A 20,667-nucleotide genomic window follows, 5' to 3' on the forward strand; every position below is an offset into this window, starting at 1 on the left:
AGAGCGGGCGCTATATCCGAATCAGCTGAGCGAAGGGACAAACCGCCACGTTGAGAACGATTGTAACACTAAACTCAAGGAAGGCATCTGATCCAGGGTGCCATGGATTTTGACATCCTATGTCGGACATCATAGCTGATGTGTTTGCCACGATACCCGGTGTGGTTGCTAGATACAGTGTTCCCCAGACCCTTCCCCTTCAGCGCTGTGATGGCCACAGGTGACCTAGGGATGTGGATGGCACTGAACCACAGCATTGGTACCTGGAAGTTTCTAGAGGCTACTTATCCCCAGGACTGCTGATCGACCCTCCCGACCAGGTCAGGCCATGCTCTGGGCATTGTGGAAGCACTTTCATTGGTCACTCTTCCTTTTTTAACACGAGGACATGGCTGTGAGGACATCTGGTAGGGGCCTGGTGGGCACACCAGGGCACAGGGTGCTCTAGATGTTCTAGGTACAGGAAATTGAGAGATGACTAGGATACAGCTCCTGCCTTGAGGAGCCCACTGTATACGGGTGCCTTTCAGAAAAGGGCTCTCGGAGCTCTTTACCTTGGAACGTTGTTTTTTCCGGACTCAAGGGTATGTGCCTGCATATATAGAGAGAAACCCCTGTACACACAGATGCATTTCTCATGTTCTGGCCACTGATTCCCCCTCTCCCATGAGGAGGATACCTACTCTTTCAAGGCTCATCGAGGAAAAGCCCCCCCCCTCCACGCACACTTCCATACCCATCTTCACATGTCCCCACCCCCGTCTTCCCTGAACCAAAGGCACGCACTCCTGTCACCTTAAAAACAGCACACAAATGAAACCACCCCCCACCCCGCTGAAACAACCCCGCTTTTGCAAAGAGCTTTGCAGATGTTTATGCTCTGAAAGGGAATAATTGCGAGTGTTCTTTTGCAGTGTGGGCGAAAGGGAAGGAGGGTATGAGTTGGTTGAGTTTCCCATTACAGGGAGACATTGTGGTTTCTAGGTATATTTGGGTTCCTCAAGGAGGAGGATGTGGGGAGTGTGTCCAACACTCGTGAGACAGAAACGCGATCCAGGCTCAGTGAGCTCCTGCCTTCCCTGCCCTCGCCCGACTGTCTCCTCCAGGTGGCAGCTGAGGACAGAAAGCAGCTGTCCAGGGACCCCTGGGTGTCTTGCTCGTTAAGCGTCTGCCTTCAGCTCAGGTCATGATCCCAGGGTCCTGGGGTCGAGTCTGGCATCAGGCTTGCCGCTCAGTGGGGAATCTGTTTCTGCCTCTCCCTCTTCCGGCCTCTCATGTTCCTTATGTGCATTCTGTCTCTCAAATAAATAAATAAAATCTTAATAAAGGAAGGAGGAAGGGAAGAAAGAAGGAAAAGAAGGAAAGCATCCTTGCAGGTGCCTCCCCTCCCTAACTCTGATAACCGCTGTGGCCACAGATGACGTCTGCTGTGTCTTTAAGCCAAACACCATAGTCCGCCCGTGCAGGATCTCTCGGCATCCTCCGACAGCCCCCTGGGTCGTTCTGTTATCATCCCCATTTTACACCTGAGGAAGCTGAAGCTCAGAAGGGTTAAGCACCTCACCTGCTCGCCCAAGACTGTACAGACGAGAGTGGGATAGAACCTGTGACCTCAGCCACGGTGCTGCGTGTGCTTCTTGACCCGAGACTGAATGAGCATCTTTCCCGGAGAGGTAGCTCAGTGGTAGAGGCACAGACCCCAGTTCGACCTCCCTGAGTGACCTCAAAATCTTGAGGCTGCTTTTCAGCTGTCAAATGTGGCTGCACCTGCCCCACTGGAGGGCTCCAAGGAAAGAGGTCACGCGTACCTTGCACCTTGCCGGCCGCGTGCTTGGTTGCTGTCCAGCACGTTTTCAGCCATCACAGACCCTTGAACTGCAAATACAGGAGCAGATAATAGGCTTAAGGATGATCACCCTCCATGCATAACATTAGAGGATATGGAAGGAAAATCAGGCAGGCCTTCCAATGGTCACAGTCTTCACGTAGGTATTTCTCCTGTTCACAGCACATGAATATTAAGCATCTGTCATGCCGTGGGCACGGTGCTAGGGGCGATGGTAAAGTGTCACCGTGTCTCCAGGAAAGTTGCCCTGAAATAATTTGAGTTCGAACTGACAAGTGCTTTAGCGGAGTTAGGAATTGAGGGCTCTTGAGTCAGGAGAAGTGGACCCGCTGTAGCCGGCACGGTTAGCAGAGGTGTCAGAGACGGACTCGGTGTCATCCAGGCTGAGTCTTGAAAGGTAAATAGAAAGTGTCCTGGTGGAGAAGAGCGGGTGAGGGGAGGGAGGGACGTCGAGAGGGAAGAAGTGTACAGAGTCGCAGAGGAAAGGAGGGAAAGGCGGGTTCGGGGAGCAGAGAGATCGCTGGTGCAAATACGGAAGACACGGAGAGATCGCTGGCGCGAATACAGAAGACACGGGGGAGTGGGGGCGCTGGGTCAGAGAGAGAGGGTGTGATTGTCAGCAAGGATCTGGGTTTAATCCCGCAGGTCAGAAGGGGTCGTTTGGCTCCTAGAATGTTAAATGGAATGAAAACTGCAGTTTCCTGGCCTTACATGAGTCACACCGTTGGCATAATGGGAGTCGTCAAATAGGCCAGGACTTGAACTTCAAAAACTGAAAAGTCTCCCTGATTGCAACGGAGTTAACCATGTTAAAAAATCTTCATAATGGGCAAGAACATCTCCTCGATCACTGGACCTCCACAGGTCCCCCCTCCTTACCCCAGCAGCATTTGGAAGTAGGTGGGTATATTTGGAGTTGTACAAGGCTTTCTGGAGAACGCTACCAGCATTTAGTGGGCTGGGGCCCAGGAGGCTAACTGTTCGGGGAATCTGTGGGACAGGGCACATTATGAAAAACTCCCTGCACAAATACCAGTGACCCCCCCCCCCCATCGATTATCTATGGCTCCAATACTGTAAAACCTCAGTGGGATTCAATGAGAAGTGTTCATTGAGGAGGCAGGCGTGCTGAGCTTCGCCCGGCTTGCTCCCGCACCTGGGGCAATTGCAGAGTTTCTGCTCGCCTCCAGGTGTGTCTCGTCTTCCAACAGGCCACCCAGGCATTTTCTCATGGTTCTTCTTGAAGCTTAGTCTCACTATGAGGCAACGTTGCTTCCCTACCATTTTATTTGCCAAAGCAAGTCTCACGACAGAGTAGAGATGTGGGAGGAGGTCAGGAGTCGAAGGGATTATTAACACAGTAACGTGCTGTCACTCACATCTTGACAAATAAGGCCATAGCTTAATCTAGCTTTATCTACGAAGGCAATGGTTTTTGCTGAGACAGGATCATACAGAAGTGAGTTAATATAATTCTTGTTTACTACACTGTTGGCTTGGGGATTTAAAATATGCATACACCTTCTTCTTGGAAAACTGCTCTGTTACCCTCAGTTACGTGAGTATCTCTAACCATGAAAACTGTAATCTACATCCAGCTATCTGCCGTCGTGTAATGGACTAGGCTGATGTCATAGAAAAAATATTAGAACGAGCCATAGGACCTTTGGCAAATTCAGCTGAAATATAGTTTGCATATAATAAATTCACCCATTCTAAGTGTATAGTTTGTTGACTTCTCACAAATGTATACCCATGGAACCATCACTGGAACCATGACCTAGAACTTTTCCATCCCCCAAAAAAGTTCTCTCCTGCTTCTCCCTAGTCTATCCCCTCTGCTCCCACACATCCACTGATCTCATTTCTTTTCCTGTTGAAGTTCTTTTACTGTTTCACTGCAAATCTTCATCTATGAAACCAGCCCAGTCACCCCTGCCTGGGAGGGTATGGTGGAGTTGGCATGACATGGTTGTGTATCGGGCAGCTGTACATCCTCAGATCTGGATATTGTGCATCTGCGTCTGCCCGTGTCAGATGCTAAGTCCTCAGTTCCCTGCTGACAGGTTATCCAGCTCTTGCACTGGTTGGGGTAGGAAGGCAGGTAGAGCTATGTAAAGAACTTGTTCAGGCAGATTAAGAGAGCAGGACTTCCCAAGAGTTAGAAACAAGAAGGAAGAGTGGATGCCAAAACTCGGATGAAATGAAAGGAACAGATCTTTACATTTTGTTTATGGGTTGGTTTAGTCTTTCTCTTCAATACCTGGTGCAGAGATTGACGTCTATAGTTCTAGATGGGAGAGAGAACTCATGCAAAGGCTCCATTTGGATTTTGGTACTCTGTTCCCTGTTATGTGGAATTGTACTGGGTCACCTACCAAAGTGTTTTCTTGTTTGTTTTTAAGGAGTTTGTGGTTGCTTACATATTTGTCAATGGTGACCACCATCATTCTCAGCTCAGAGGAAGCTTGCTTCTCAGATAGAGAGGACAACTGCCCCTGCCTTTTTAAAATTAAATGCAGAAGAAACTAAAACCAGTGATCCTGTTCTCCCACGTTTGACCCATCAACAACGTCCAATGAATAACTGACTCAGACAAGGGCAGGCTCCTGGCTCCTTGGGGTGTCCCTTCTTGGTCCCATACCCCCTTCTCCTACATTTCAGCTCCAGAAGCAGCTCTCTGAGCTTGATGAGGACGACCTGTGTTATGAGTTCCGGCGAGAGCGGTTCACTGTCCACCGAACCCACCTGTACTTCCTGCACTATGAGTATGAGCCTGCTTCGGACAACACGGATGTCACCCTGGTCGCTCAGCTCTCCATGGACAGGTAGGCCGACGGGTCCTAACCTCCCCACAGCCCCACCCTGCAGCTCTACACCCAGTCAAAGGGAAAAAGGAAAGATGGCCTGACAGCCGTAGGCTTGGGTCACACTCCTCTCCAGCCCTGAAAACAAGGGCTCTTGTCTTCTGGTGAGGGTGGTGGTTTTGAGAATAAAAGAATTGATTCTAAAGAATAGAGCTCTACTCAGACTACCTCAAGGAAAAGGGGGGTATTATAAAGAGACCCATATTCTGGAATCACTATCACTGCGGGAAAGCAATTAGTTTCTTTTTCTTACTGTATTGATGCGACAAACATCCACCAGACCTTTATTTGGAAGTACTGATGAGATCCCTGTCCTTATGGGGCCGACAGTCTAGTGCATTGATTGTCCACCTTGGCTGGGGACATACTGAATCACGTGGGGGGGTCTTAAATTCACCTTCGAGCTCCATTGCAGACCAGTTAAGTAAGAACATTTGTGTGGTGGAGACCTTGCATTGTTTCACACTTGGAATATGCAGCCAGAGTTAAGAATATGAGTATAGCAGTATGAACAGCAAATAGATAGTTGAGTAAAATGATAGTAACTGTGATAAGTACTTTGGAAGGAACTGAGACTGAAAATAACAATGTCAAGAGAAGGACCTTCCTTGGGAGATGTGGTCAGGGGAAACCTAAGGAGGGGACATTTCTGCAGAGACCTAAAGGAGGAGAAAAGGAGTCAGGAATGTGAATTGCTGAGAAAAACAAAAACAATTCCGGGTTGGTAAAATAGCAAGTGTAAAGGCCCTGTGGTAGGAGGGGGCTCGCACATTCAGAAACATGGTAGAAGTATGCTGAGGCATAGTAGCAGGGACATGGCATGAGATGAAGATTACAGAACATTTGAAACCCACCAAAACATTTGGATTTTATTCTCAATGTGGTGAGAAGTTATTGAAGACATTTACACAAATTTATATGATCCAATTTATGTTTTTGAAACCATCTCTCTCACTGCCAGGGGTGCGTGGATTCAAAGCCCCAAGGTCACTCACTCTGGGCTGTACTTTTCCATACCTGGTGTCCTGGGTGTCTCCCTACCACCTCGGCCCACCGGCTTTCTCTTTGACACATGGCCCACAGGGCCTTCCCTACCCTCAGTTTCCTTCCTACCGTTCCCTGTCCACTCCCACAATTAGGGAATCTGATGGGCTCATTCTCACTTAGAGTCATCTCAGAGATGCCTGTCCAGCCTCTGGCTGCACCTGCAGGGGCCTGTTTCCGTGCCTGTGGCGTGCTGAGAGCGGTACCTGGCATGCTTGTTAAGTGTGCAGCAAATGCTCGTTATTTGCGGGGGGTGATTAAGGCATGGGCAAACCAGTGCGGGAGCAAGTCCTCGGACACGAAAAGGTTCACTTGCAGAAAGGGGTCTGGGAGCTGGGAAGAGTGCGTGGAACCTTGCGTCCAGAGACATCTAGGAACGAGTCACACAGAGCGTGGCCAACGGAAGCAGACTCCACGCCTTGAGAGTCCCACTGTGCGTGGGCGGACACTTGCTTGTGGAACTCAATGGCTCCATGGGCTGGGGGTTTCCTGGAGGTTCGTAGGCCTCAGGACTCCTGTGCAGAAACACAGAGAACTTGGAGAACGTAACAGGTAGCAGGCAGAGATGAGCTGGGTTGAAAGGGAAAAACCCAGAGCTGTCCCGCACCAGCCCTGACCTAACCTGCCGTGTGACCTCAGGCAAAGTCTTTCTCTTCTTGGGGCCTCGGGTTCCGGATCTCCAGCATTCACATGACCACTCTGGAACTACTGTGTGAGCATCTATAACTGTAGTGTGCCGGGCTCTTGTGAGGCTGGGGATATTTATAAGAAGACCCTGCTTTTGCCTTCAAGGAGTAGAGAAAGCGTCTTCATGACTCGGTGTATTAGTTGTCTGCTGGAGCAGAACAGATTGCCACAGATTTAGTAGGTTCAATAACTTCGGTATCTTGCAGTTTGAGGGGTGTCCAGAGTCTGGCGGAGTGCTAGCAGGGTCTCCTGCTCAGCTCCCAGGACTACCATCAAGGTGTTGGCTGGGGGCTGTGATCTCACGGGAGTCAGGAGCCTCCGCAAAGCTCACTCGGCTTTTGGCAGAATTCAGTTGTAGGACCGAGGTCCCCGGTTCCTCGCTGCCTGGTGGCTGGGGTCTTTCTGAGCAACAGGAGGCCATCCTTAGGTCTTCGCCATGTGGTCCTCTGACGGCACAGCAGCTTCCCTCTTCAAAGCCAGCGGGAAACTCTCTGCAGTCTGTTCTATCCCGTGATCCACGGGAGCCGCATTCCGTCCCATTCCCGGGTCCGGCTCACACTCAAGGGTGGGGTTGGACGGGTGTGCATGCCACCGGGCAGCCGTTGTGAGGGCTACCTTGGAATGCAGCCTGCCACAGACAGGTAACAGGTTCTTACTCTAGACAGATGCTGTGGGAGGAGCCCCCAGCCCTGCTGGGCGGTGGAGAAAGGGAGAGACAGGGAGTGGGTCCAAGGGGAGATGTTGCAGCATTGTATTGGAGGCTCAGTAGACAGTTGGTAGGAAGCACACAGGGAGAGAACAGGAAGCATGCGGCATATTCAGGGAACAAAGAGCCCCCCCCCCACCCCGGCCTGCTGGGAACACACAGGCTCTGGTATGGTTACAGCTTAAGGCATGGGGGAGAAAGAGGGGGACAGATGGGATTACAGAGTGCAGTGGGGAAACCAGGGCGGATAGCCCCCCACCAGTTCAGACTCCTCAGTGAGGCTCCATAAAGGACTGAGCTAGACCAGAGCCCGGAGTCACCCCTAAACTTCTGTGTCCCTTTGACCTCTCACCCAGGCTTCGGTTCTGGTGCAGACACCCCCACCCCCACCCCAGAGCAGCACTTGAGCGAGTGACCTGGCCGTATCAGACCCCTCTTCCCATTTCTCTTCCCTTCCCCTCTATGCCATTTCAAATGAAAATAAAATCCGGTCCTTGAGATTCATGCTGACTCATGGTTGAGATTAGTCTTCTGTTCTCCAGACAGCAGTGCAAGTGCCCCTCAGACCCCTCGAAATGGATTATCTGAAGCTCAGAGATTATAGTCTGCCCAGATGAGTGAGTTCCAGATAATTCCAGCTTCTCACCTCTTAGAGCACCCCTGGTTTTCCTTGGTCCCGTTCATGCCTCTTGTTTGTATGTTTCGTTTATTAACAAGATATGCTGAATCAGGGTTAGTGGCCAGTGGATACCTCCAAACTCAGGAGAAAGTGAAAGAGACAAATCCGACATACTTTCTAATCAGAATCAGGTGCCCTGACATTGAATAACTTGGACCCTGGAGTCAGGCACTGTGGGGTCTTGATGGCTCTGCCACTTCTTGGCTTTGACCTTCGGGCAGATCAGCTCTCCAAGCCTTGTTTTCCTCATCTCATAATCCGGGAATGGCAATGACAGTGGCTCCCCCCAAGGTTGTTGTCATGACCAGAAAAGTTCACGCATAGCTGGGACTGAGCCCCAACATACAGTCCGAGGCACCCTATCGTGTCATAACACCGTTGGCCCAAATCTTCATATTTGTGGTACAAAAGGCCACTAGAATCACAGAGAGCTCTGGGTTCAAATTCCACTGGCTCCCTTCCTCCTTGGCTGGTGATCTTGGGCAAGTCAGTAACACCTTTGGTTATCTTTCTCCTCATACAGAGAGTTAAAACCTATTTGCCCCCTAGCGTCCTGATCAGGTCAAATGAGAAGCGGTCTGGGAAAGCCCTTGGTACCTATTTGCATTCAGTGAATAGGTACAGATCTGAAAACCTTGACCGCACGTGGTCGGTATTTAGGAGAGGGAAAGCGATATAGGAAAAAAGAAAAAAAAAAATCTGGATTCAAAGTCTGGCGGCACTGCTTCCTCGCTGTGTGGATTTGGGGCTAGTTACTCAGGCCTCTTGAGCCTCATCTGACTTACCTGTGAAGTGGCAATGATACCAGCTGGGTCACAGATCAGTGTCTGGGTTTTTATAAAATTAGAGGTTCTAAAGTGCCAGCGAGTGGTAAATCTTCAACACATTCTCGCTTCCCTTCCCTTGCTGCTTTTAATCTCTGTGCTAGCTATGGAATTTGCAATCTGGAATGCACAGCAATTAGAAAGGTTTTTAACTTATTAACATCCCAAATCCATCCTTCTGTATACAGTTGCCATCAATAAAGATCCTTTTATTGGGGCAAAACAGAGCCCCGCCTCCTGGTGCCGACTGGAAGCATCCTCCCAGCCGGCCAGGGCTGCAGGACCCTCGGCAGGACCTTCCGTCCCAACCCGCTTCAGAGAAAACCCTGGCCGCTCTCGCATCTGCCACGGACGATAAGCACAGAGGCCTTCGCTTCAAACCGCACACGTCCCCAGCATGGCAGGCACACAGTTGCCCCCCTAACGCGCTGTGACAAGTATTTCGATCCTGACAATACCCCAGAGAGCCCAGGGACTTCCACACCCTAACGAGAGTGGCTTAGCGGGACATAATAAAAAATCATCGAGCCCTACCACAAGCTGGTGGAGACGGTAGGAATCCCTCCTTCCGCCCCATCCTACACGTCCAATTACAGTGCGGCAGGCTGACTGGTGCCTGTTGGATTGATTTTTAATTGAAAAAAACATTTCGGGTGTGTTTGTAAACCTTTGAGTCAGAAGTAGGCCCTGCGTGAATGCCACAAAGAATTAGGGGAGCCAGTGTGCGGGCTCCCGTGCCTGGCTCTCTCTAGAATTCTGTTCAGAAAGAAGGACCCCGGAGCTGGCTCCTCCCCCAGCACGCGGGAGACAGCGCTCCCATCCCAGCAGCTGCTGAGAACGGTTGATAGGGACAGGGGGTTGGGGAGGGCTGGCCAGGAGGGCTCTGGGTCACAGCGTCCTTGCCACCTGGCCGAGGGGCTCTTGCTCTCCTGCATTCCTTTGACAAAGTGCAACTCGAGAGACTCAAGTGGCTGATGGGCTCTGTTTTCTGTGAGTGGAGGGGTCATGGGGCCCACGCTTCAGATCACACAGGAGCGTCTTAGAAATTCAAATTCTTGGTCACACCCAGCCCTAGCCAACGGGGACCTTGGGAATCAGTGCTGGAGTGACCTTGGGCGTGCTTCAGTTTGGAAAAGCACCGTTCTAGAGAGTGACAGGGAACTTATTCTCCATGTAACAGCCCAGTGATCTTCTAAAACTCGATTTTCCTTGACTTACAGTGGGTGAGGTTATAGCCCAATATACCTATCATCGGCTGAAAATACATAAGTCGAAAATACACTTAATGCTCCTAACCTACCAAGCATCCTGGCTTAGCCTCACCAACCTTAAACGTGCTCAGAACACTTACATCGCCCTCCAGCTGGGAAAATCATCTCAACACAAAGCCTGTTTTATAACAAAATGTTGACCATCTCACACAATTTATGGAATGCTTTACAGAAAGTGAGAAACAGAACGGCTGTCTGGGGGCAGCGTGATGGTTGGTGTATCTGTTGTTGAGCCCTGTGATCCCGGGACTGACCGGCATCACGAGGGAGCGTCCCGCCTGCATACGGATGGCCTGGGGGAGAAACGCAATTGCAAAACACAAAGCGCGGTGTCTCCAGAATGCACATCACTTTTGCACCGTCGTAAAGCTGAAAAATTGTTAAGTCAACCCATCGTAAGCTGGGGACCGTCTGAATCTAAGGTCACCATCTTTAAAATTCTCCAGTGATTTCTCATTGCAGTTAGAATGGTATTACAGCTAGGGCGCCTGGGTGGCTCAGTGGGTTAAAGCCTCTGCCTTCAGCTCCGGTCCTGGGATCAAGTCTCCCATTGGGCTCTCTGCTCAGCAGGGAGCCTGCTCCCCACCCCCACCCTCTCTGTCTGCCTCTCTGCCTACTTGTGATCTCTGTCTGTCAAAAAAAAAAAAAAATGGTACTACAGCGGTCCACTATGGCCTTCCTGCTTCCCAACATCTTCTGTCCTTCTGCCCCTCCTCACTCGCCTTGTCTTCCCTCTGTTCTTGCTTGAACGTGCTATATTCAGTTTCCCCAAGGGCTGCTCTGTCTCCTTCCTCTGGGCTGGGTCCTTCTTCTTATATCCAAGTCTCAAATTTGGGACATGGCCTTCCCCAGCCAGCCCTCAGGGTTCCTCCCTGCTTCCTGTTCCGCCCGCCTTTTTAACCCTCCGCCCCCTCGGAACATGTCACGGGTGGATCCGTGTCTTTTCCCTCCACCAGAAGGAAGCTCCAGAAGTTCAGGAACCTTGTCTTTTTCGTTCGTCCAAGGACCCAGCACATACACCGGCACATCGTAGATACGTAACAAGTATCTATGGGATGCGTGCATGTTTGAAAGGCAGAACTAGAACCTAGGGAAGGAGTTACAGCTGCCATATGTTGAGTACCGGCTGCATAGCTCGCTTCGTGCCCGACACTTTATAGAGAAGCTTAGTTAAATGGGCTTGTCAGCAGGGGCAAGCCCCCCTCCCCCAACATGAGTACCGTTTAACACCTGTTTGTGTCCTGTGTGAAGCAGGTCACATGGCCATCCCAGAACCAGCAGGGGGGTATCCGCAGAGGCTGTAGACTGAGAGAGAGGAGTGATTTGTAGCCATTTTGTCATCTACGGAGCTATTACTGTCCACGCTGTGCATGCATAGAAATGGAAGCCCGAAGAACCGTCATCTCTTGCTCGGGGATGCAGACACAGCTCAGAGTTCAAACCCAGTTCTCTCTGCCCCAAGAGCCCACCGTTGCACCTCCATACCATGCAATCCGCCTTGCTCTCATCAGCATCAGCTCCCTTGTAGGGAGGGAGCTCCCCATCCCAGCAGAGGCCGACGGGCCTTCTGGAATTCCTTCCGACCCAGTCTTGTAGGTTTCTGACTCGGCTGCCTCCCTGCCCGATCCCTTGTTCCTAGACAGAGTGCCCGAGCCTTCCTGGCTCAGCAGAACTCCCTGGGGTAACGCTGGCTCCTGTCTAGACCTTTCTGACATCTCTTTGGCCCTTCTGTAGCCTTTGCCCTCCTCTGGGCAGCATGAAGCTATAGTGGGCCCTCCAGGGACTCAGAGAAGAGCATGGGCCTATGGGTTGGGACCGTGAGTACTAGCACTCAGTCACCCAGTGCTCTTCAACAAGCCGTGCCCCGCTCCAAGGCTGAGCTTTTTCATCATCCCGATGGCATCATCCGACCAAGAAAACCTCTACAGTTCTTTCCAAACTGAAAATTCCGTCCTTTGAGGATTAACCTTTGTCTCTTGAAACCCTGCCCCTTGTCCCCCGTCCTTGCTGTGCGGCATAAGTTATTGTCCGGTGTAAGAGACCAGAGAGCGACTCAGCCCAGGACTGCCCATGGAAGGAGCCACACAGGGTGACCTTAGGGCACAGGTGTGGGGAGACACAGCCAGGAAAGGGGTTAAGAAAAGGGCGGGTCTTGGAGCCAGTTCCCCAGAGAGACTGAGGAGGAGGAGGAGGAGGAAGGAAGGCACAGAAGCTGACCCAAGGGAAGAACACATTCATGTCTGGGGAAACGGGCAGCGGAGACAAGATCCTTGGGGACACTTATCCCAGGCTGCCCTGTAGTTCATACAGAATACCGGTCTGGGGTCTGGGCATGGGGATCGGCCAGACGTGGTGTCAATCCAGCTGCCCCGCTGAGTAGCTACGTGACTTGAAAGAAGTCCCTTCACTTCCTCGAGCTTCCTTACCCGGAACCCAGTGACGAGAATCTCAAGTTCATGGAGTCAGCGTGAATGTTGACTGGTAACAGTGGAAATGCAGCCGGCACGGCAGCCTCCAAGCAGCAGAGAGGTGGTAGGGATGCACGCTGTTGCCCTCCCATTTGTATATGTTGTCCTCATTACGAGAAACCTCAGTCTGTCGCTGTTGTTCAGGTCCCGGCGGGAAGCTTGGTTTTGAGGAAAGAGAGGTCAGTAAGCTTGGGGCTGGTGGCAGCCCGGCAGGAGCGGCTGGGTCATCCTTACTTGTGGTTCGTGAAGGTTCCACGGGACATCTGGCCCCATTTCTGGGAAAGCCCACGTGGTCATGACATTTGCCACATCAGAGGCACCTGAGAATCATCGGTATCTGTGTCTCTGTTCTCACGTTATGCCCTTGGAAGAGCTTGGAGGAAGGGCTTGCTTCCCTTGCTTCCCTCTCGGAAAACTCAGACACAGACTCAGAATCCCAGGCAGCGGGGGCCCCACCGTGGGAACTGGCCTCTCTTCCCGCCGGACACGCGTGCCTCCCACCTGGGAGCTCTTACAGCCACACGTTCAAAGTCATTCCTTACCTTTCACTGCCCAGCACTCAAAGGATTTGTACGAGCAGCTGTCCCTTCCGAACGCACAGTCCCCTCCATTTCACAGATCGTGACAGTGAGGAGCTGATGGGACCACTCAGAACCCCAGATCCGCGGAGCCCGGCAGAGACCCGGGCCTGCGGCAGAAGCCGCACGCGGACTCCGGGGAAAGCACGCCTTATGGAGAAGGCAGACAGCCTCTTAGAGAACTGGCTCCGGTCAATTTGATTAGTACGTGTTATAAAGTAGGAGACATGGAGGGCATTTTCCCCTGATGAACATCTTAAACCTCCTTCATGAAAGAGGAAGCAACTCCTGGCAGGAGCAAATCACAGAATTACTGAGAGGAAACTCTGAAAGTCCATCGAGAAAGCCATTGACAGAAGATAGGTGTGCCCGTTTTTCTTTTGTTTAGAAGCAGGGAAATGCATGGAATCTATTTCCTGGTAATTGTCCGAATAAAGTGGGCATTCCTACCAGGAGACCGCTGATTGTGTACCTCTTGCTGGGCAGGGGAAAAATTGAAATAGGCTTTTGCTGTTTCTTAACCATAGATCTGATCTGTCAGGCACTTCTAATGCCTTTGGAGGGAAAAGAAAAAATCTTCATAGATTTTCTGTTGAAGCATTTTTGTAGAATCCTCTCCATGGGAAGCACCTTTGTTGTTTTTTTTTTTCCTCTGGGCTTACTTCTTCTCCCCCCGCCATAATCCTTGGCACGATGCCTGTCCTAGAGCCTCGCAAAATTGGCCAGGGCCGAAAGGGGCCGAAAGGGCTGTGACAAATGAAGATAGCATCACGCCGGGCGCACTTTTGTCCCCAGCGACCGTGCCAAACGCCCAGCATGTGTTTCTTCTCACTGTCTCCAAGGCCCCGTCTTTGTGCTCATCTGTACAGGTCTGGTCCCCGTCCAAGGATCCAAGCTGACCGGACATCTGGCTCCCCAGTTTCTCCACCAGGGAAACGAGGGAAATGACAGCCGTGCACCGGGTTGTTGGGGGAGTCCTGGAAAGGGTCCGGTGCACCGTTAATGAGCTGATGATCATAGTTACCATCGCTCGTGTTTTAATGCTTCTTGTAACGTAGGGCCTCGGTTGGGTTAGATCTTCTGTGGCTGGTTGCTGCCTTAGCAGAGCCCTGCAGGGGCTTTATGTCTTTGCTGAGAGAGGAGGAGAGGCATTAGGTGTTGTGACCCGGGAGGGGACCCTCACATCCGTTAATGTAATCATCCCCACCCCGGTGCAAAGAGGAGTCTGAGAGGAGAAGGCTTCCCGTGGGATGCGACTCTGTCAGTACCCCCACCTTCATCTGGAAGCAGATAAAACAAGAACCAGCCAGGTAAGTGCTTACGCCGATTTCAGAGATAAAGGAACTGAGCTTTGGGGATTGGCCCCCGGCACGCAGTGATGGATGGATGTTGGAGCAGGGACTTGGACTTGGAGGGGGCTGACCAGGTGTGTGTGGCAGTGGCGTTCACCCTGGGAGGCTGGGTGAATCTCACGTGGCCCGGGTCCCCACGGCTGGCTCAGCTTTCCTGTCTCCTGCAGGCTCCAGATGCTCGAGGCCATCTGCAAGCACTGGGAGGGACCCATCAGCCTGGCCCTCTACCTGTCGGACGCCGAGGCCCAGCAGTTCCTCCGCTACGCGCAGGGCTCCGAGGTGCTCATGAGCCGCCACAATGTGGCCTACCACATCGTGTACAAGGAGGGCCAGTTCTACCCCGTGAACCTGCTGCGCAACGTGGCCATGAAGCACGTGGGCACGCCCTACATGTTCCTGTCTGACATCGACTTCCTGCCCATGTATGGGCTCTATGAGTACCTCAGGTGAGGGCCCAGGGGACGCTGGCTCGGGCAGTGCTGGGACCAGAACGCTCCCCGGGATCGTCCTCCTGTCCCTGTCTTCCCTCTTAAAGATGGGGCAGCGGGGACCCGGTTGGGGAGGGCGGGGAGGGGACCCGTCTGCATCCACCCAGAGAGAGAGCGCTGCCCGCCGGGTTCGGCAGGGCCATTGGGCAATCTGGTGTCCTTGTTTTCCTGACTAACAGGCCAGAACCCCACTTTGCATACCGAAAAGTTAGAAGCTGCGTGTGGCCTCAGACGCGGCTCTTCCGCTCCTGGTCTAATGCTCTCTAGCTGCTAGGGAAACATGTCGTCCCTCTCCCGGTTTTGGATCAGATGACCTGCATCTAACCATTCTAGAAAGATCACTGCCTATTCTGTAAAACAAAGCAATGTGACAGTGAAGGCCAGCGTTTATATTGAAGTGCCTTCTGCGTGCCAGGCACGGTTCTGAGTGCCCGACTAGCAGGAGTTCGTTCCCACCCCCCGCGGTCCCTGGGCCATGCGCTATGATGGTCCTCGTTTCCCGGATGGGAGTGTGTGGGGCTGTGAGCCCACAGTTACACACAGACTCACGTAGGGGCCGGGCTCAGCCAGTCCGACTGCAGGGCTGTGGGCTGAGTCGCCATCCCGGTGGCCTCGGTGACTCTCCAGTGACCGGTCCCAGCTCTGCTGACGTGGCGGGGCCGGCGTCCAGCGGCTGGACAAGACATTTTGCGCGTGGAAGGCCGGATGGCTGCATGGGGAATAGCATTTGTTATGGTTCAACAACCAGTCTGGGCTGAGAGGGACTGCTGAATTCATGCAGCCCGGAAGTCCCCATGTGGCTAAACTAAAGTCACAAGTTGTAACTCGAACTGTAAATGGTCAGGCTTCCCCTACCCCCATCCTTTATTGCTGGCATCTGTCGGCCTGAATTCTCTCTGCTGCCGGTGGTGCTCGCCTGGATCCCGGTACTGGGAGAGGTGATTTGTGCTTATTAATCATCCTGCCGGAGCCACACGTCAGTCCCAGAAGGCAGGCAGGGCTCCCCCTTTTACTGTGGGCAACAGCGAGGCCCGGAGCAGCAGAGCCCCCCACTCAAGTCCCCACGGCTATGCTCCAGGAGTGGAAGCAGAGTCCTGGCCCGCAGGCACCCAGCTCCGTACTTGCCTGGCTGCTCTGGGATTACAGACCGTCCCCACAGGGCAGGAGTAACATTCTTTCTCTCCCGCTCTCTTGCCCTCCCTCCCTTTGCGTGTGTGTGTCTGTGTGTCTGTGTCTCTCAGTCTTTCTCTTACTGTCTCTGTTGCTCTCACTCTTAAAAAAGATCCTCCTCCCAAAGAGTTTAAACCTTTTGTCCCAAAGCTACAGCACAGGTGCCATTTAAGTCCCTCCCCGCCCTGCTCCTCGGAGCAAGGGAAAGCAACGTGCATCTCTGTCCACATTTTGGCACCGGGCCTCTTTCCAGGGTTATCTTGGGATTTCCTAACTCCAGTCCCTGCCCTGTGAGCAGGAGGAGCCCCTTGCAGCCTCTCTCGTCCATGACGTTGGGGCAGCATGCTTCTTGGTCAGGGAGGATGGGAAGTGTCTTCCCAAAGAGCATGGCCTGCGCTGCCCCAACTCCTGGTGTGGTCACAGGGCTCTGGCCAGCGATCTGTCCTCCAGCTCCTGCTCCCGCTGCAGCGGGGCGTTGGAATGCCAGTGTGTGTGGTGAGGGTGCCCCCGTGTGGCCAGACTGTGCTTTTGGCACCTGATTCCTGGAGATTCCCAAGCCCCCACAGCCTGCAGCATCACAAGCTCTGGGAGTCCCCATGCAAGGATGGCAGGGGGTTCCCAAAGGAACAAATGGTGGGGGCCACCCTCCACCAAGAAAAGAGAGGCTTGAGGATCAAACCGAGGCCCAGGCCTCTTCACCTAAGGGGCTCTTCTGTAGGAGCCCCCGAGGGGCCTTCCTTCCAAGGAGTTGGCGGTGAACCAGCCCTCTCCTCAGAGTCTGTGGTCTGAACCCCACGTCCAAGCCCTCTTTTATTATTTTACCTCCTGGGTCTAATGTAAAAAAACATCACACAGGAACAGATTGTTTCTATGTTCTAGTCCTATGTTTTATTGATCAAAGATGCTATTAATCTCTAATCAAGACCTTACTGAGGAGGCGCTAACCAGCGGTGCCGGTAATTAACATGTTCTTAACACAGACTCACCGGGGGCTTGGTCAGCCTTTGCCCCTTGTTATAGGAGGGTGCGCAGTTCCCCTCGGGGGGTTCGAAACATTGCACATTGCTCCCAGAACACTACTGCTCTTCACAGTCCCTACAGAAGTCCAGAGACCCTACCTTGCCTGGGAAGAAAAGATCTTGTCCAGTCTTTTTTTTTTTAAGTTTTTCATTATAATTCCTGTATCATTAACCTACGGTGTCATATTAGTTCAGGTGTATGACATAGTGACTCAGCACTTCCATATGTCACCCGGCGCTCATCACGGCAGGGACCCTCCTTCATCCCCATCACCTGTTTCATCCATCCCTCCCCCACCCCCACCCCCCACCCCCCGGTAACCAGCAGTCCATTCTCTACAGTTCAGAGTCGATTTCTTGAAATCTCTCTCTCTGTTTGTGTTTAACTTTGCTCATTTGTTTGGTTTCTTGAATTGCACATGAATGAAATCATACGGTCTGTCTTTCACTGACTGACTGACTTTGCTTAGCATGGTACCCTCTAGCTCCGTCCAGACCGCTGCAAATGGCAAGATCTCACTCTTTTTATGGCTGAGTAGTATTCCACTGTATATACACACCATAACTTCTTTATCTGTTGATCTCTTGATGGACACTTGGGCTGCTTCCATCACTTGGTTGTTGTAAATAATGCAGCTGTAAATATCAGGGGACCTGTATCCCTTTGAACTAGTGATTTTGTATTTGGGGGGTAAATACCCAGTAGTGCGATTGCTGGGTCGTAGGGTAGCTCTGTTTTAACTTTCAGAGGAACCTCCATGCTGTTTTCCAGAGTGGCTGCACCAGCTTGCATTCCCACCTAACAGGGCACAAGGTTCCCCCTTTTTCCGCGTTCTCTCCAGCACCTGTTTCTTCTTGTGTTGTTGATTTTAGCCATTCTGACAGGTGTGTGATGACATCTCATTGTGGTTTTGATTTGCATTTCCCCAATGGTGAGCATCGTTTCATGTGTCTGTTGGTCCTCTGGATGTCTCTTCGGAGAAATATCTATTTGTGTGTTTTGCCTATTTTTTAGTGTGGTTATTTGATCTTGGGGTGTCAAGGTGTATTGTCCAGTCTTTGTAAAGTACACATGTGGAAACAGACCAGAAGCCCTGACTTGCCCTGACTTGCCTATCTAGAACGAACAGACCTTGTAACTTTCCTGATTCTTCTTCTGTCCGATCCTTAGTACCCATTCGTCTTTTCTTTCATCTAGTGGGTAAACTTTTCTTTCTTTTCTTTTTTTTTTTCTAATAGATAGGAGGGCTTCTTCTTTTTTTTTTAAGATTTTATTTATTTATTTGACAGACAGAGATCACAAGTAGACAGAGAGGCAGGCAGAGAGAGAAGGAGAAGCGGGCTTCCTGCTGAGCAGAGAGCCTGATGCGGGCCTCGATCCCAGTACCCTGAGATCATGACCTGAGCCGAAGGCAGAGGCTTAACTCACTGAGCCACCCAGGTGCCCCCAGTGGGTAAACTTTTATAAGGTACCTGCTACTCGTTGTCACCGTATCTGTGAACCGCAAAGATCGGACTGGCAAATTCCAGTGCTTACAGACCAGCAGTAATGACAGTTCAGTAAAGATGCACATTCTTTAGGTTCTGCAATGGGGCGGGGGGTGTCCCTTCCCAGTGGGATCCACCTAGTCTGGGGGTGGGGTTGGGAGTGAGAAGAAGGGATGCCCTGAAGAAGACAGATCCAAGCGGAGGCTGAGTTGGAGTTGGCCGGTAGAGGTGGCATGTTCCAGGTGGAAGCAGCTGTCCGTTCCAGAGGTGCAGGGTGGCCGGGGCCTTGATGGAGAGAGCCGCGAGAGACGATGTGGACAGAAATGTCAGCTGGCGTGGGTCCCGCAGGACTCCTGATAAATATATAGAGGAGTGTGGGCTCCGTGAGGCAGGAGAGCCGTGGAGGAGCCCCAGGAGAATCGGCAGATCAGATGTTCCTTTTGGGAAGATGATTGTAGTTGCTTTGCGAAGGAGCAGAATCTCAGCAGGGCCAGAGCGAGGGGGAGAAACGAGGGGACTGTTGTGCTGATCCAGGGAGGGTCTGATGCAGGGTCGGAAGCAGAAGGTTGGCAGGTAGATGGACCAGTGGGAGACTCGGCAGCTGAAGTCAGGAACTGTCTGCAGAGGTGTGTGGACTTTGAAAGGGAGGGTGGGAATCTCTCCCAAATGCTGCCACCTGACTCTTCCTGGCAAAGTCCGCACCCTGAAATCCGGCCTGCTTTGGCCCGCCTCTCACGCCGGCCGCCTCCTGCTCTGCTGTGTCCATGTCCTTCCTTGACAGAGCAGGCTTTCATGGCCTTGACTTTGAGTGTTACAGTGGACAGGACACTTGCTGAGACCCAGGACTCCTGTTCCCGCTCATGCTGTGTGCCGTAGTGAACTGTGTGACTTCCAGCAATTCTGTTTTCAGCCCGTTTCCTCATTATCAAGTGAAGAAATGATCTTATATCAGGAGTCATAAATGCAGATGCCCGGAGGGGTCAGAACCTTAGCCCAAAGCAACAAAAAATGCTGAGTAGGAGTCTCTAGAGAGACTATCGCTCCCATCTGAGGCTCTTAGCTTCTCTCCACGCCAAATGTGGCATGATAGCTTTGGGGGCAGTGGGTGGCAGGGCTAAGGTCTTCATATTTTTCTTTCTTTTTTTTAAGATTTTTTTGATATATTTTAGAGGGTGGGAGAGTGTGCGACTGGGGATGCTAGGGAGGAGAGGGACAAGGACGAGCAAACTCTGTTGAGCATGGAGCCCACAGCAGGCCTGGATCTCATGAGCCTGAGGTCATGACCCGAGCTGAAACCAAGGGTCGGATGCTTAACTGATGGAGCCACCCAGGTAACCCGGTCTCCGTATTTTTCGAAAGGAGCTGGATACTTGGATTTTTGTGTTTTGATTTTTAAGTCAACAAGTAATTTAAAAACAAAACAAAACACTCTCCAATCCCAGACCCATATTTCTTCAGGCTGAAGAGAACCTCCCAGCCCCATCCTGTGCCAACAGTTTGTGACCTCTGACTTAGAGAATTCCTAAGCACCAGAATTCTGAGAACAAGTAAGGACTAGGATTCTATCAGAAGCCCCAAAGAAGCTTGCACTGTTCTTTTCATATGAGGATAACCATATTGGCTTGCCATTGGCTTATGGAAAATTCTCTTCCAGCGAGTGGGATGAGTATGTTTCTGATCCAAACACTAAAATTGGATGTGCTTCGTGACCAGTAGTATATCGTTAGTCTAGGATGAGGTTACGGGTATGGTTTGCCATGAGTGTCGTAGACCCCAACAAGGCCTATGAACCCCTCTAGAGACCAACTTCTCCAGCAAAGATGCCCAACAAAATGCCATATCCAAATTCTGTTAAAATGGACATAATATCACAAATGCTGGTAGTTACAGTTTTTTGAGCCCTTAACTTGTGCCAGCTGCTTTGTAAAAATGACCTCTGTGGTTCCACAGAGGTAACTCTGTGAGGTACCTGTTGGAGGTAACTGTTAGCACAGGTGGCCAAGCCAAGGCCCTGGCGAGGTTAAATATTTGTGTCAGAGGGGGCAAGTGGGCTGCCCCCCAGGACAGCCTGCTCGCTTCTGGAAGGGGCCAGATCACTCTCAAAACCCCAGGACATGGGAGCAGGCTGACGGGCAGCCCTCTCCCTGGACCCCCGCCCCCACAAACAATCATATTGCCCT

At 51.7% G+C, this 20,667-nt stretch overlaps 1 protein-coding gene across 6 annotated transcripts in view; it reads left to right on the plus strand.

The window, feature by feature from the left end:
- LARGE1 (LARGE xylosyl- and glucuronyltransferase 1) overlaps window positions 1–20,667 on the plus strand; it is a 524,421-nt gene that overhangs the window by 479,625 nt on the left and 24,129 nt on the right. For all 6 annotated transcript variants that reach the window (XM_059402154.1, XM_059402152.1, XM_059402156.1 and 3 more), the window contains 2 exons: window positions 4,511–4,674; window positions 14,490–14,768. In XM_059402154.1, the coding sequence (XP_059258137.1) occupies window positions 4,511–4,674; window positions 14,490–14,768 (443 nt within the window). The remainder of the gene's footprint in view (window positions 1–4,510; window positions 4,675–14,489; window positions 14,769–20,667) is intronic.

This window comes from Mustela nigripes, chromosome 6, assembly GCF_022355385.1.
Source record: "Mustela nigripes isolate SB6536 chromosome 6, MUSNIG.SB6536, whole genome shotgun sequence".
Taxonomy (NCBI): Eukaryota; Metazoa; Chordata; class Mammalia; order Carnivora; family Mustelidae; genus Mustela; species Mustela nigripes.